We start from the raw sequence: 17338 nt of genomic DNA, 5'->3' as shown, positions 1-17338 counted from the left end.
GGCTATTTTTAATACTACTGTTATAATTTAGCATTCTAATTACCGACATATTTTTTTTTAAAAATCTGTATTTGATGGTTGTGGAATTAATTTCTTTATTGACCGATGGGGAAAATTATTAGATTTAATCTGATTATTTTTTATAATTTTTAAAGTGAAATTGTAATTTTCGTTTTGGGGGTAAAATGGTCATTTTTTTAAGTTTCCGTTAGTTTTCTTAACGGATTCCAAACGGAAGTGGAAAAGTGAAAAAAAATGTAACTTTAGGTGGATTCTAGCCAAAAAATGAAGGAATTGTGTATTTTTAAAAAAGGTGTAAAAAACGGGTGGACGGTGGATATTTTCCCTTATTATTATTATTATTTTGGTGTTTCGGTTGTCTTGAAAAGTAACTGTTTCCTATTTCTAAAATAATTAAATGTAATTTTAAATTTCAAAAGTTAACAATACAAATTTAATCAGGTATAAAATTAAATCTTTTCATCAAATCAATTATCAATCAATGGATCCTTTTATTCTTAAAGAAATTTTATTTTCAAGTCATATTTTAAATAATTGATTTCCTTTATTGATTTCAAACTTTATAATTTTTTTGGATTAGTGTTTGAGGAAAAGAAATAGAACGAATATTATAAGGTATATTGGATGCCAATCACCTTTTGGTCGAGCAGTAGAACCCAATTGCTCTCACTAGGTTCGAATCTTAATATTGTAATATGAGAACTTAATTTTATTCCTCAAATATAGAATTATTGGTCAATAATTGATTGAAAGTAATCTTCTTCCTTTCCAAATGTCTATAATTAAGTGGAGATAATTTTCTTTCTTCTGAAATGTGAATGGATTGATTGGATTTAATACAAAAATAACATGGGGATCTTTTCATTGTTCATTGGGATGAATGAGATTGACCTACAAGAGTGACAAATTTTTTTCATATTTTCATACAAGACACCTACTAGCAGAATCCTTATGCTGCATGTACATCGACGAGTGTGACAAAAGGCTCATAACCAACTAAGAAGTTATCAAAAAGTTAGGGAGCTTTTTATTTCTTTACAGATGTAATAAGTTTGAAATCAAATTCCAGCCCATCCATGTCTTCTTATCAGAAGGGTTAGCAAAATTTAGCTCGAACATCTCCTTGCTAGCGTGCTCACCGGATTCGCAAAAGCCAACAAGTTGTGCGACGATCTCAGCACTCTCTTTCACATTCTGCATGTTAAGAGGGTCTGTCCACAGCTTGTTTACCAGTTGCAACCTTCTCTGTTTACCTACTTGAGGAATGTCCCATTTCATGTAAAGCAACTCTCTTTCTTCTGCTGTCAGTTTTGAGCTCACCCGCTTGGCTAGGTATTCCCGTTCTTGCTTTAGAGCCTTGACACTGCATTCATCATGAAGCAGCAAATTGTCAGTAGTCAATGTGGAACCTTATGCATTAATAAAAGTTACAAGGACAAAAATGACAGAGATACCTTGATGCCACGGAACCTGCAGGTTCGTCGCCTAAGAGTGCCGGACTTGCATTACCAAGCTCTGCGAAATGCTGCTCCAACCAAGTCAACCTTCTCAGCTCAACTTCCATGTATATCTGATCTGTTGGATCTCCCCTGAATAACAAGTAGAACTGTGTACGGTGTATAATTGAAACATGGCACAAGTGCCATAACATGACAATTTGCATTCTCTGCTCCTCAAACATCAAGTGCCACGGCATGGAAGATGGGTTCGGAATGTCTGTCTCCTCAGATGCAGCATCATTTGCTTCCAGCTCCAACACCTAATCCAGTCCATGAAATTTGGTTATAATATGTTAATGTGAAGGCAAAATCAAGTATTTATAGCCAGAATAGTTTGTTTTCGTTTATCAATAATAAAATCATAAAGTCCACAATAATTCATATTTATTATCATGAGTCAAACTTAAAGCCTTTTAAATTTTTTTATGAGTTTTACAATACTTCAGTCTTTTCGGATAGGAAAAACAGTTAAAAATTAGAGCCAGGGTGAATGAAAGAGCCAGAAACTTTATGCCAAATTGATTCTACACTGACTTATGTTATGTTGCTCGTTAATTCAAACCCAAAAAAGCATTATGAATATCTTGCTGAGATTGAAATAGTAAATAAAGATATAAGAAAATGAGTCCATGTATATATGGTTCTAACCTGACAAACGAGAAGCTGCTTTTGATATTGTAGCTTTGCTACCCTTTCTTTTAACTCAGTAACATAAGATCTAATGCTACGTATATTCTCCTCAGCTGCATTCTTGAACATCCTCTGCATTTTCTTCACATCAACAGAATTTGTTTTCTGTGATGCAGGAGTTCCTTCCCTAGATGAGATATTGCCATTATCATTCTTCGGCGGAGTATCAGCAAATGACTGAGGTAATGTATTGCCACGAGACAAGATACTGTTGTCAGGGGCCTTATTCTCATTCTCGTGGTCCATTACCTTCCGAGAAGAGGAAAGCGGTGAACAAGGAGAACGTATTATGTTTTGCATGTTTGCACTGTTGCTCATGGAGAAAGGGCGAGTTTTCTTTTTCTTGATTTGGGTCTTGAACGTCTTAAACTCTACAGTCTCATCACTATTTGGAAAAGATAAGGCAAGCGTGTCTATGGATTTCTGAACATTCTCAAGCTTTCTTTCTAAAGATGCAATTGCACTCCCTTGAGAGTTCAACCGAGTGAGCTCTTCCTTCAGGTTGGCCTTATTTCCAATAACAATATCTTCAGGAATTGTGCTAACTTCTTGTATGTCCTTAATTTCAGACAACAGCCTCACTATGGTGTCAGCAGTTTCTCGACTCCCCAATCTGTGGGAAGTAACCTCATTATGAAGTACTTCAAGTGCTCGATTTGCTTCCTCACCAAGCTGCCTCTGGCGCTGCTCAAGCTTTCGAATTTCATGCACAAGCATAGATGGATCCGTTGAAGTAACCGACTGCCCCACCATTGCTCGTTTTCCAACTTTATTTCTAGGCTGAGTATCTGGGACAGATTTTTCTGGCAATGATTCATTCTCAACAGGAAAAGAAAGACACCTTGCTGTTTGAGTCGAAGGACCACACTGGTTCAAACCCTCCAAGTTCAGTAAGCTAAGTTGGAGGAAGGGAATAATTTAGAATAGATTTTTATTATTACTACCGTACCTTAGGTTCCTTGTGTGCTTTCCTTTCAAACTGGGGTTGTGCAAGGTCTCTCTGACGCTTTAGCTCTTTAACTTCCCTCTCAAGCTGCAATTAAATATTTGTTCAGTGAGTAGAAAACAAATATTAAAAAGAGAACGAAGAAAGTATTTCTCTTCAGTTATTGCTTTTGTTTCCAAATGAAATTGAAACACATAATTGCTCCTAATAAGGAGAAGATTACAACCATACTTTTCTTAAGAATAAGCATACACATCAAACTAAAGTGATAGTCATAAAATGAGAAAGCAGCATATTGTTGATTATATTCCATGTATATGCATTTTATCAAAAAAGAAAAGTGCGGAAGCATCTATGCTCTTGAAGATATATGGGGATAATTGACTTAGAAAACACAAATTTATGGAAATTCCCAGTATATAATGTAAAGGTGAATAAGCTAATGTTGCTTAATCTGTCTCAAAGCTGTCTATGATCAAATCGTCCAAGGTAATACAAATCATCTCTCGATATGAAGAACTGTCTTTTCAGTGTTATTGCTTATGAAATACATATACCTGTTGAATCTTCAAATCCTTTTCCATTAACAGAGATCTGAAGCATGAGGAAGAAGAAGGGTCCGGACTTCGTAACTCTGCTTCAAGTCTGGCCACTTCCTTCTGCAATTGCTTCACCAGCCTCTTGTCTGAAACAACCTGTAGGGACATAGACCATCACGGATTAAGACTGGTTATTTTACTTTCCAATGGTCGACCATCGATTAGTAAGTATCAGACACTACAATACTTCGTGACATGACTATACTGAGGTTGCTGTTTATGAACAGACATAATATGGGAAAATCTCACTAAACGATGGAAAAAGAAAAGGAGGGCTCACTCCTATTCCTATTTATGAAAGTCTAGAGACGGTGTCATATATTAACAAATAAAATAAAAATCTATGAAGTGTCGAAGTATATTCTCTCAGTTATTATACCATGTTCACTTGGGCATTGTTAGTGACTTCCTTTGCACTCGTCGCAAAGGACAGCGTATTCCTTGTTTGCTCCACATGGCTCAGAGCAGGACTGATAGTACATATAATGGCTGTTCGAGCATTGCCACCAAGTGAGTGCTGCAATATTCGAGTAAGTTTCGAATCTCTGTATGGTATGTGACCAATTCTTTTTCCACCACTGCAAACAGGAAAAGACTGAGTAAGACATGGGATCCCTGAACTTAAATATCTACCAAAATATACATCTAAGGCCTGTCATTTCCGATTGTCATGGTTATGGGTAAAATATCACCAAAAAAATAGAAAGAACAAATAAATACCAATATCATTTAACTCCGATTAAATTCACGCAAATCAATCAAATGTCTTATGGTCTGCTTGGTTGTTTTAAGAACATAATCAAGACTCGTACATGTTCAACTTTACATCTTGATTATACCAGCTATCCCATTGTTCAGAATCTCAGAGGTCTTTTTCAATTATTATTATTTTAGTTTTTGGCACCAGAAACGATTCAAAAACTCAAATTTCATGAGATCTTCCCAAAATTAAATCAAATCTATGCCATTCAATAAGCCAGAGGACAATGCAAGAAAACTCAATACAAATGACATATAATGATATAAAACAATTTAGAATTCTACTAGATCTTTGCCGAATTTGAACTTCAAATACATGCTTCTTGGAGGAACAAAGAGCGACTAAGATAATTATAGATGCTTATCACTATCTGGCTGAAAATATGAATAAATGGATATACAAAAGCTGAAGCCCCTGACGTAAATTCACAGTGTTTGGTTGTTCTTCACTAGCTCACCTCAGCTTTCTGATCACTGTTGTGAGCGTCAACAAGCTGCGATTAATATGACTCCCTTCCTTGAGTCTCACACCATCAGCATTTGTTTGGGAGGCACGTTCACTTCCAGCAAGGTCTACTAAGTTCTGCAAAGTCACAGCACTTCAATCAACTAGATGAACTGCCATCTATGATTGAGATTCTTTCTTTTTTTTTTTTTTGGTTATGAATCTCTACTAGGCAAGAGAGCATAAATAGGGGAAAAATAACATACCAAACTCGCTAAGAAAGACTTCACACATCCTGAATTTTCCCGGAGACTGCTCTCAATTGTCTGAAATAAAATGTGACCCATCGGCACAAGATGTTAGGAATATGCATTTTCATCTAAAGAAGAAATACAACTCATGGTTATAGATAAATAATAGATGTAGTTGGAAAATGCCTGAGAACCTATCATATAAATGACCTTTATCATACTTGAGGTAACGAATAGGCAGGAAAAGCAAATTTCCTATGTTAAGTAGCTATATGATTTGTAAAGAATGGAAGTTTGAACAAAAAGAAAATAGCAAAACTTTAGGACATTGGGAGATCTCAAACGAAGTCTCATTGAGTAATATAGCCAACAATTGCAGCAATAAACTTATGAATAATGTGAGTCAGTGAATTTTCTTTTTCAATTGATGAAAAAAGCAATAAGTAGACTGAATGAAGAAAACATGTGCGAAGAAAGTAAGGACCCCCCATTTGACCAGTAAAAAGTGCTTGCACTGAGGCAGTATGGTTCACAACCAGCAAAATATATAGAATTCTCTGACTACAGATTCAAAGTTTACTCAAAAGAAAATGAAGGGCACTGAAAAAACAGGATGCAGAGACGAGGAGCAGACATAGTTTAGAAGTTCAATGAATAAGTTTACAATACCAGCTATATTAAGAAAATTAAAATGGTGCACTAATAATACTCACCAATCTGATTATCTGATGTGATCTTGAGCTGTTATCATTTAAAGCAGTTTCTCCCACTTGCCTTTGAGCTGCAGAGACAGATGTTTCCAATTATAGGTCATAAACAAAGAAAGAAGGTACAGGCTCTAGCAATGTTGTACCACATAAGCAAAATGAGTTCTAATTTTCTTAACAATTGTAAGAGATTTAGAAACCAATTCTCACTAACTCTAAAATGAGATCGAAAACAAATCACAGAAAATTTCTTTTGGATAAAATTATAGTGTATGTGACAGTACTCTACTCTCTACATAGAATAGACAAGCTTTTTCTGGTGGGTACTGGGTACAACTTAGAGTTTAGGAAGAGCACAGAATGTCAACAGCTTTCATTCTTAAGAAAGAGCTTGAATGCTTCCTCGGATTTGCCAAGCATCTCAGTTACATAATCCTAACAACAAGCCATCAAATATTTGGAACTAACATACCTAAAACCTTCTAACTATAAGAAAACATTATTGTTCAGTTACCTTCACAAATGCCAATTAAGTGCCTCAAATGTTGACTGTCCCGAACAACTTCTTCAACTAGCTTTTCCACAATGGTTCCTTTCTGCATGAAACAGCATCAAGAACACGAATCAATATTGGAATATGAAAGAACTTTATGCAATTTCTGTTCTAATTAAGAAAAAAGTTCACTTAAATACCTCAGGATCATCCAGAAGCCGCAGGGAACCAGATTCACAATTCAACAAGTCCATGACAGTCTCATTGTAGATCTCCAGAGCAGAAATTTTCAAGATAAAGTCCCTCTCTTGGTTCTGAGAAGTTTAAATGATGCAACATTTTGGGAGTGAGTATACTCTCAGCTTAACAATTAAGCATTGGAAAAGGAAAAGGAGTATTCAACTCATTAGTATATAATCCCAATTATTTGAAGTTATGCTATTGCACTATGCTAGAATATATTATAATAATTTTATCTAATATCATCAGTCTAAATAAATAGCGAATAGAACTAACTTTTTATGATTTCCATACATAACAATTCCCTGACGAGATCTTAAAATGCCATAAGAAATCATGTAATTCGTGATTTTAAAATGTATGTAGCATTCTGTATTTGTTTCCACATGATATTTCCAAAATCAGAAGGCTAAGCTATACAGCATCTTTTGAACTGGAAACAACAGGATGCCAAGAATATTTAACGCAAATGGAAAAATTTATAGCTTACATTTTTTATGTGTTCGTAAATGTCATTAACAGCATTTTCAGCTATTCCTCGCATAGTGAATGTTTTGCCACTACCAGTCTGCCCATATGCAAAAATAGTTGCTGCAAAAATAAAATAAATTTGTGCAACTTTAGAAGGGAATAGAAACATATACAGAAGAAAAGATCAAAAGCATAGAAAAGTTCACATATGATAGCCAAAAGCTAAACAAATATGTAGTTACCATTAATTCCTGTTAGAACAGACAAAGCAACATTCTTAGCCCCTTCTTCGTAAACTTTTTGAGTCGAGCACGTAGTATCAAACACTTTATCTGCCAGAATTGCATAACAGCAGACGAAAATCCAGCTTAGTCACATCAACTCAGGTTGCTCTTTAAACCACAAACTAGCAAAAAACACAATGAAAGAATACCAAAGGTATAGGGGTTGATGGGCCGTTCATGACTTGGACTCTTGAAAACAATCATGTGGTTATCAAGGCAATCCCATGCAAGAAGGTCATACATAGCTTGCTCTCTCCGGCTCAAAGGTCTCATACGAACAGTTACCAATATTTTCTCCTCACGGACTTTTGGACCACCAGGAGTAGATGCAGGGGTCCTCTGTATCTTAGATAATGGTGTAGCTGGTGTCCCTACCATCTTCATCCTAAACTATGCCCTCTGCAAAAGATGGAATATGTCATACATTAGCATTAACTGTAACATTAGAATGATTGCTGCTGTCGCTGAAAAAATTCTCACTTCTTATTCCTACCCAAATAAAGTTCACAACAGAATTTCGATTCTTCATTCAAATTTAGCAACTGATTCTTGTATGTACAAAAGAATCGATTCAAACAAAGTAATATAACTTTGTGATTCCAGGACAGAAAATTGTAGCATGTAATTAATCAGCAATTTATGTCCTTCGGCAAGAAAATAAAAAATAAACTCATTGTAGTAAATTTTCAACTTCTAACTAAATGTCTCCCCTTTAACTTTTTTTTTTTTTTAAAAAGAACTAAGTCGTTGAAATGATAAACAAGCTAATAATAAGTTAGATACGTCCATAATCGGAAAATGCATCAAGAAATTTATTAGACGTTCAACAAATTTTCACTTGAAAATACAACGAAAGATAATATATTAAAAATTAAAAAATAAAACGATGAATAATTACTGCACCAAAATAAAATAAAATTTCCACGACTTGAGTTTTCTTTTTCTTTTTCTTTTTTTAAATACCATTTTCGGCGGTTGTTTTAACGGTGCAACAAAAATCACCTGAAACTAGAAACGCTAACAACGAAAGAAAATGCAGCACTTACAAAGAAGTCAAAGTATCGAAAGATTGAACAAGAGAGGAGCGCCGCTGAGTTCTTGAAGAACGACGGCCGTGATTCAAGAAGTTAGTCAGCGGAGCGGCGCCTGGGAGCGTACGGACACATGAGAGAAGTGAAGAAACTGAGAGATTGAGATGGCGAAATAGCAAAAAGGGTTTTGGCGAAACTCACAGTCACAGAGTGGGAGGAGGAGGAGAAGTAACGGATAGTTTTTGTTTTTGTTCGTTATTATTATTATTCTTTTCTGTTACTTTTTCCGTTCTGTGCGCGCACCTGAGAGCACCATCAAATCAAACGATTTTGAATTGGAAAGTCTATTATTGATGGATCGCAAACTCGCAAGGCTCTTCTCGTGTTGTCCACGTGCGTGAATTAAATGCTCCCAATGGATCGGTTTTATTTATGGGCTTTTCCAATCAAAGTTTGTTGAGATCTGCTTATGGGCTTCGTGAGGTCAAAGCCCATTTTATCATCAATCAATCACTCTAAAAACTTTAAATCCAAGACCCGGAGGGTGGTCAAAGAAATCAAGTGCAAAAAGGTAAAAATAACTTTTTTTAAAAAAAATAAAAAAATTTACACGCACACACATTCATACAAGCTTAAATTTAATTCTATAATTGATTTTGTACGGGGTTGGTCGAAGTAATATAAAGGGAATTAATTAGTTGATAAAAAATAATAAAAGGAGAAGCTTTAAAAGTTGCTTAATTAGAAACGACAACCAAATTCTTTAAGGCTTTTTGCAAAGCTGCCTATAATGTGGCCAATAATATATATTACCCAACCCAAAATGTAAACCGAAAAACTGGTTGTTTCTCCATTCACTCGAAGCCCAATTTAGTATGTCCAAAACACACCAAATTTAAAGGTTAATATCATTACTATATATTTACACAGATCTGCCGCCAGAATTTTATCAGAATCTGTTAAATTCAACCTCCGCTAATGTACGTACATAAAGAAACAAAAAACCTCGAAGCCTCTTTAACTACATAAATCTATGCGAAAAGAAAAGTGAATTAGTTTAAGATCATCGAACGGATTTTTCTCGTTGAGAAATTATTTAGTTTAAGAAAAAAAAAATGTGTCAAAATCAAGTAGTCCAAATGAACTGTTTAGATCGAATGATGGTCCAAAAGATTTTTCTTTCCATCACAAGTTGCAGAGACCAGATTATTCGGCGTCCATCAAACGGAATGCACCTCAAATACGTCAGTCGGCATCAACGTGAAATTGGAGAATAAATTGTTTGTTGACTATTCCCGCCCCCACTGGAACTAGAAATATTTTTTGGACGTCAAAATGTTCCCTGGAGCATTTGTCTGTCGCATTCATCTTTTCTGAGCCATGAAATTAAAGGAGATGGCTCTTCGCCCCCTTGTGTGTGTATATATATATATATTTATTTATTTATAAGAATGTATCGATTCAAGAATAATACCGTGTGCATATCAAGTATTCTCGGAACTTTGGCATCTTGCTTCATCTTCTTACCTCTCATGGATAGCTTTATAAGTAGGCGAAGACATGATGTTGGTATTGCGTATGAGAGTGACGTCTGATTAATTAAATCACGCGTCGTCATCAAGACACTAAACATAAACTTAATTGTAATCATGCTGCGTACACACTAAATTTTTCCCACCAAAAATAAATAAATAAACGCGCATTATCGGCGTACCTAATGATATTAGGTGTGGATCATGGATGATAATTTGATTCGTGCATGTCGTGTTAGACTTCCCCCAACTCGTTTTTAAATATCTCTATTCACTCTATCATGGGACAAAAAAATTGCTCCTCTGAAAAATACGGCAAGTTAAAGTTTTAATCTTTAAAATCTTTTTTTTTTTTTTTTTTTTTGGATAAAGGAGTTTTTAAAGGTTTGTACAACCAAGTGGATAAAATTAAAATGGTCGTGGACCGACCAACCGAAAAATGTGGTGGAGAATTAAAGCAAGAAACGAACCGCACAGATCCGAACACAGCACAACAAATCGAAAGTCCAAGATCCACACCCACCGTCTCGAATTCGAAGGTTGAATCAGCCACAAAAGCGAACATGATGCGAAATTTCGCTGCAAATGAGTTTAAATCTTGCGTCTTTTAACCCGCATTCTTGCAAAAATCTTGTGTCTTTCAACTCGCATTCTTGCGACAACATAACTGGATAAGTTATTGCGCGCGGCAGTTAATTGGTGTCACGTGGACCGAGTTGAAAGCTCTAGTTTTTTTTTTTTTTTTTTTTTGATAGGGAAAGCTCTAGTTATTATCCGAGAAAAAGAATTATAAATAAATAAGTAATTTTGATTATATGTCTACAATAATATACTGAGTTGTGTCCCACATTAAATAAAAAAAAAGAGATATATTTAGACCTATAAAGAGGTAAGTCATTTTATTTAATAGATTAGTCTTTTGAATTAGGTACTTAAAAATCTTATGTTAAGTCCCACAATAAGTTGTATCAAAACTAGACTCTAATAACCAGAATATGGTGATGGAACAATTCAAGTGTGTTAGATGAAAGGACTGCAATGGAAGCTGATTTGCTTCCTCTAATTGTCGAGACGGATTGCAAAGAAGTCTTTGATTTTGTCTTCCATAAGCAGAGCAGCAGAACGGAAAATATTCTGGAATATAGCTAAAATTCAAAAAAAGATGAACTCACTTAACAACAGGGCAAAAATTCAACATATCTCTAGAGACTGTAATGCAAGTGCTCATGCACTAGCTAAGATAGCCCTAGGTAGTGACAGATCTTGTGTTTGGAAGAGATCGTTCCCTCCTTAAATCATGTGCTTGTTTTCAAAGTTTTGTTAATGAAAGTAAATCTTTCTAGCAAAAAAAAAAAAAAAAAAAAGATGAAAGGACCGGAGTCCGACAGTAGTTTCGTCCAGGGAAATTATTGAATTGTGTCCCAATTAGTTAGAAAATGGAAGATACCTGGATTTATAAAGAGATAAGTCACTCCACTCAATATTAGTTTTTTGAGTTGGATACTTATAAATCTTATGCTAAGTCTCCTAACAGAATACACATATTTATCTGAATCATAATAAATTTATTTATTCGGATCTTATTATATATATATATATATTTGAGCTAATGTACGATGTCGCACCTTAGATTTTAAGTAGGTTATAATTAGTGTGTATAGGGATAATTACAAGCCAACAACATTAAGTTCAACAATCAAACTCCCAACAAATTAAAAGCAAAATCTGCAAAAGATTGGATGACGCTTGGAGTATAAGAAAAGTCACTAAAGATTTTAGTAAGGACGGACTAAATTGCAATGCCCGAATGGTGCCCCCCACAAATCATCTAAAAACGACGCACTGATATCACGAGAAGATTTTATGCGTTAATAATGTTTAGTGCTCTGTACCGAGTCAACGACCTTTTCATCATGATTCATAAAGCAATTAACAATTTTCACATGAGCAGTCTTTGATCCTAAACAAAGCTAATTGGTCCATCTTTTGCTTCAATTGCAAGCAGAAAACCGTCCCAACTAATAACACTCTTTTTCTTTTTCCCCCGGTTGCCTCAATTGGGGGACATCGGATCTTATGTTAGGGTTATACCATTAAAAAAATAAAAAAAAAAATCTTCATAACTTCATAAAAGAACACGTTTTTAATAATTTTATAGCACCAAGATTTGAATGAATAAATGAATAGATAATTTGAGCGGTTAAAATGTAAGTCGCAATAAATCTCTACACATCAAAAAATATATATATTTTTTGGGTATATATTTGGGATTGTGGTCCAATCAAGCTTTTCAGTCCATTATTATAGATCAGAAACGCAAGTGTTATTAACCAGCCAATTATTAACTACCAAGTGAACGTTTTAAAATTGACGCTCTAGTTGATGAAAGCACAACCGTTAATCATGATATTATATGAAGATACCTACATTATTTAGGTAACAAAATTTAAAGTTCTTATCATCGGTTTGCTCGGTCACGAGTTCATTCGAACTCTTTTGTCGGGTCTCAAATTTTGCCCATCTCACTAACATGTATTTGGTCTAAGAGAGAAGTTTTATACTTATAATGTTGGGTGTAAGAAGTTGAATCTCTATAAGAGTTTTATAAAAATTAATTTTAGTATATTTTTAATTATCAATTAATTGAGTATAGATAGTGTGTCAATATATGACGGTAATCTAAATTATATAGTATGATTATAAATATTAATTATAATATTTAATGTAATATAATAACAATGTATAACATAATTAAAAAAAAATTGTTAATCTCATTTTAAAGCCTGCGATCGAGTCACCAATGAGCTTTAGGTCCAGTGGGAGAACCCTTGCACTTAGAATAATGAGTGCAAGGGTTCGAGCCTCCATAAAAGTATTTATGGGCCTTAGTTACAATCCTTCCTCAATTATCAAATAATTGAGTGGAGCCAGTCTATTCCTCACGAAATGTGAGTAGAGTGGACAGCCCTCGAATATTTGAGAGGGTTTGAAGAATTTGAGCAGCGCTTCAGAGGAGTATACGCCACGAAGAAAGTCCCAATTGTAGAATCTGTTTATAAATATTAATTGTAATACCTACAGTCGTGTATAACAGTATTCAAAAAAAAAAAAAAGAGCCTGCGATCGAGTCTCCTTTGTATCTTCGTCAGCACTCACGTGAAACAAAATTTCTTTCATTTCTTCCACGTGGAAAATTACACAACGTTGGCTCGACAGCTTTCAATTGGAATTTCGCGCATTGGAGAGTTGAGATATTTTGATGAGAATTGACCGATGAGTTTGGTGTAGCCGTTCTTCCCATTTGGTAAAGTTGTAACCATTGATGATTCTAAGCGACTTTCTTTTTATTTTATTTTATTTCATTTTTTGTTTTGTCCAATGAGTTTAATTGAAATGGGATTGTGCAAGTCTTGACTTTTAGTTTTAAGGGCATTTGGCTGGAGACCCAACTACCACAATCAATTGAAATACATATGCAAAAAAAAAAAGCAAACTACCGAAATCCTAATTGGATAATTAAAAAAAAAAAAGAGGAGTGAGAGGGAGTGAGGGGCTCACCCGCCTAACGTTGCTTTCTTTACTTAATTTCTTACAAGCTAGCTACCAAACTTTTCTTGGCCGGGGAAATTGATTAATAAACAATAATGATCAGCTTTTTCTAGGGCCAGCTTGCTACTTGCTCTGTTGCCTCCACCTGCTGGAAATGTAGCTGTGTTATGATTAGATTTTGCGTTAAATTATTATTATTTTTCGTTGAGTTTGGATGGTGGGTGTGCGTCAACTAGGAAAAGCACTGCCAATTTGGTTGAGAATAATTGATAGAACAATTTTTTTTTTAAATAGTTTGATACAAAGAATTTATTATGTGAGCAATAGCAAATGATGAGCTTGATTATTCATCGAATTGTTAAAAAAGTATGAGAAATGTAATTAGAAGACAAAATTTTACTCAAATTACATCGATTTAGCTATAAAGAAAAAACAAATAAAAAGCTAAATACAACTCACTAAAGTACGCAGAAAATTATTGTTTACATCTCATTGATAACTAGTGATTGAAGTATTCAAATTCAACAGGGTAAACTTTGATTCATCTTGAGATAAAATAACACTTTTTAATAAATTTTTTAAAAGTATGAAAATCTCATTTCACTCCCATTTCTATTTAGAGGACAATGGACTCATAGTGATTCTTTTTTTTTTTTTTCTTAAACCTTTTAAATATTAATTGAGGATAAATTAATATTTTTATACTTTTGAGGAATAAATTAAAAATTTTCATGTTAACTTTTAAGCAGGAGGTAAACTAGTTTACTTTGCACAATAGACATCATGGGGTGACTTCACATAAAATTTTTAGTACAAATCGTAATATTGGTGCACTAAAAGACACGGTAACCTTACAGTAAAATATAGTGAAAATGTACCGTCATGGTCACGACAATATTAGAAAGAAGTTGTTGACAGATTGGTGCCTATAAACTTATATAACGATCTACGCCAACATGCACTTTATTTTGTTTCCCCTCCTAAACGATTAGTGTATCTTCTTCGTTCTCGTTAAATTAGAATAAGATAAGAATTATACTATTGTTGAGTCTTATGCGGAGCAACATAAGAAAATTTAAGATGAGACCAATCCAATGACTAATCATAATTACAGTACACGCGCGCGCGCGATAACTTAAATTTTATGAAGATTTTAGATATATACATTTGTAATAGAAACTTAATATAAACTATGTAGATCTACAGGAACAAAATTAAAAATCTCTCTAATCTAATTACATTTAAGAAAAATGTGCTCGTATTTTCATTTATTTAGGGATGATAAAATTCTCAACGGGTTTGGGATCCCATGGAACCCCACCCCAAATGGAAAAAAAATTTGAATAATTTTTTGGGAATGAGGTGGTGAATGAGGAAAAAATAATCTCTAAATTCTTAAAGGGGTGGGGTTTGATTTTATACTCCCCAGGCCTAGGCCCAGCCCCACCCCAATTCCAATCCCATTATATATAAATATTTTTATAATTCTTATTTAATAATTTTTGTTTTATCAAATATAATGTCAATTAATAAATTTTCTTTTATTTGTATGTAATATAAATATAATATAGCTAAAAAAAACCCTACAATATAATTTTTTTCGACTCTAAAATATTATTATATTTTTTTCTCTTTTATGGTGCTGCTCTCTTCAAATATTTTTCAGTTTCGACATCATTCCAAGATATTATTTTAAACTTTTAGAGTTTTTTAAAATAATATAAATACTTTATAATATAGTGATACTTTTTTTAATTTTTAATTTTTAATTTTTAATTTACTGAAATTATATATTTATACCTACTATAAAATAGATAAATGAGGAATGAGGTGGGGATGAGAAAATTATTCTTTACATGGAGATTTTTCATCTCCATCTTACTAAATTTAATAAAAAATGGAGACGAAATTTTTTTATAGAGCGGGGAATGGGTAGGCCTCCCCTCATCACCCGAACTTAGAGATGGCCAACGGGCCTAGGCCGGCATCAAAGGAAGCCCACGCGTGCTCGTGCTCGTACCCACTCGTGCTGTGCCGTGCCGTGGGCCGTGCCTAGGAAAAATAGCCCACTAAGCTTTTTTTAATTTTTTATTTTTTAAGAGCGCATGCCAAATTGTTGTCTTATTTTTTTCAAGCTTATGTATTTTTTTTGGATCCATGTGCCTTTATTTAAATTTAATAGAATAAAAAATTCAAAACTCAAGTCCATATTCAATAATAATAAATTAATAATAATAAGAGAATGTAATATTAGTTGCTAAGTTTGACTCTATGGTATTAGAATTCTTTTTTAGTACTTAACAATAACAATAATAATAATTTTTTAAGGGTTAACTTAATTGTTAACTTGGAATTACGTAGAGTCATGTATCATAGTTTATAATAATATTAATACATATCTATAAAATCATGATATTTATAATTTTATTTATTAAAATCATGATATCAAGTATTTATTTAATAAATTATAAACATAAATCAATTATATTTTTTTTGAACTAATAATTAAATAAATTTAAAACACTTGAGCCAATAAAATATATTAAAAGTTTAATTTCAAGTTATTTATAAAATCATAAAATTTTAAATTTACTTTCATTAAAAATTAAAACGTGTTTGTTGCGTGCTTTTTCGCGTGCCGTATTTTTAAGGCCTGCGTGCCTAAAATTTAAGCCCGACACGGCTCACGTGCGTGCTGTACCTTGTCGTGTGCTCAACCGAGACGTGCTCGTCCCGTGCTGTACTGTACGGACACGTGCCGTGGCTCATGCCGTCCGACCATTAGCCACCTCTACCCGCACTCCATTGCCATCCGTACATTTACTTCTATTGTTTTTTTAGTGGAGATAAATCTCTTGAGAGAGTTTGATTCGTAGCGCCAGCTCACCATTCAACAATTCAACAATTCAACAATTCAACTGCAAACCCAATGACTTTCTTTTGTTTGCAAAGCTTTTTTATTTTTATTTTTATTTTTTTTGTTCTTCTGGAAATCTTGACGGCGTTAAAAATAGGGGTGGAAAGCCGGAAAGATGCAACAACATTGATGATAATTACTAGACATAGCAATGTAAACACGTAAGAATTTTTTTTTCTTTTTATGGCCTTTGGATACTGTCATTGCGTTGGAATAAATTAATGGCGAACCAGTGTGGTCCCAACTTTCCGTAATCAAATGTCCAGACCCAGCGACAAGCCGTCCAGATACAGCTAAAAGGTTTTCGATGGCAGTACAAAATTTTGGAGGATTAAAAATTTTAAAAAGTTATTTTATTTTTATTTTTAGAAGAAATGTAATTGTGAAATTTGAGCAATACGGATTTTTTTTTTAATTTTTAATTTTGTATAACTTTTAAAGATGCTGACGGGCTCGGATTATCAATCTATAATCTGACTCGGAAAATCGATCTAAAAACATTGAACGTTTAATTTTGGACAAATATTATGTTATAATTAATGTAACATACACACTCAACAACAACCACACAAATTATATGGGTCTATTATTTATGTGGTTGTTATTGAGTGTGTATGTTACATTAATTGTAATATAGGGGCTCCCCTAATTTTGATATGAACAAAATTAATCTCTCGTAAGCAGAAACGAAACTAAGATTAGATATTATAATGAGATAAACTTATAAAGTAGATATAAGATGTCGTCCGTCCTGGTAGAATATTCTACGCTATGAAGTTTGTGACATCATGCTTCTGAAAGTCGAGGATACTTCTTATTATACGTTCGTCATGACAAGTTCAATAACTCAGGTGGAGAATTAAATGAAAGAACTGATGAAATTTTCTTCTCGATATTCAGCAAA

General features: G+C 33.8%; 1 protein-coding gene across 1 annotated transcript; it reads right to left on the bottom strand.

Moving 5' to 3' along the window:
- Window positions 1-917: 917 nt before the first annotated feature.
- LOC102615709 (kinesin-like protein KIN-7B) lies at window positions 918-8807 on the bottom strand. The gene is made up of 15 exons (XM_006474516.4): window positions 8452-8807; window positions 7555-7804; window positions 7364-7453; window positions 7141-7241; window positions 6611-6724; window positions 6432-6513; window positions 5924-5991; window positions 5226-5285; window positions 4973-5097; window positions 4135-4333; window positions 3714-3851; window positions 3160-3243; window positions 2169-3077; window positions 1476-1780; window positions 918-1384 (listed from the first exon to the last, which is right to left on the bottom strand). Exons 2-15 carry the CDS (start codon window positions 7787-7789, stop codon window positions 1057-1059), a joined length of 2838 nt encoding a protein of 945 aa, XP_006474579.1. The 5' UTR covers window positions 7790-7804; window positions 8452-8807; the 3' UTR covers window positions 918-1056.
- Window positions 8808-17338: the final 8531 nt, after the last annotated feature.

This window comes from Citrus sinensis, chromosome 9 (genome assembly GCF_022201045.2).
Source record: "Citrus sinensis cultivar Valencia sweet orange chromosome 9, DVS_A1.0, whole genome shotgun sequence".
Taxonomy (NCBI): Eukaryota; Viridiplantae; Streptophyta; class Magnoliopsida; order Sapindales; family Rutaceae; genus Citrus; species Citrus sinensis.
This window is presented reverse-complemented; position numbering and strand designations above follow the sequence as displayed.

What these genes read in the sequence shown, in the direction of transcription:
- LOC102615709 (XM_006474516.4), bottom strand. Translation starts at nt 7,789, where the DNA reads ATGAAGATGGTAGGGACACCAGCTACACCATTATCTAAGATACAGAGG. An exon ending in TTTACGAACACATAAAAAAT is followed by an intron (nt 6,725 to 7,140) that starts GTAAGCTATAAA and finishes TAAACTTCTCAG; the next exon opens with AACCAAGAGAGGGACTTTAT. An exon ending in AGCAGCTTCTCGTTTGTCAG is followed by an intron (nt 1,781 to 2,168) that starts GTTAGAACCATA and finishes GGACTGGATTAG; the next exon opens with GTGTTGGAGCTGGAAGCAAA.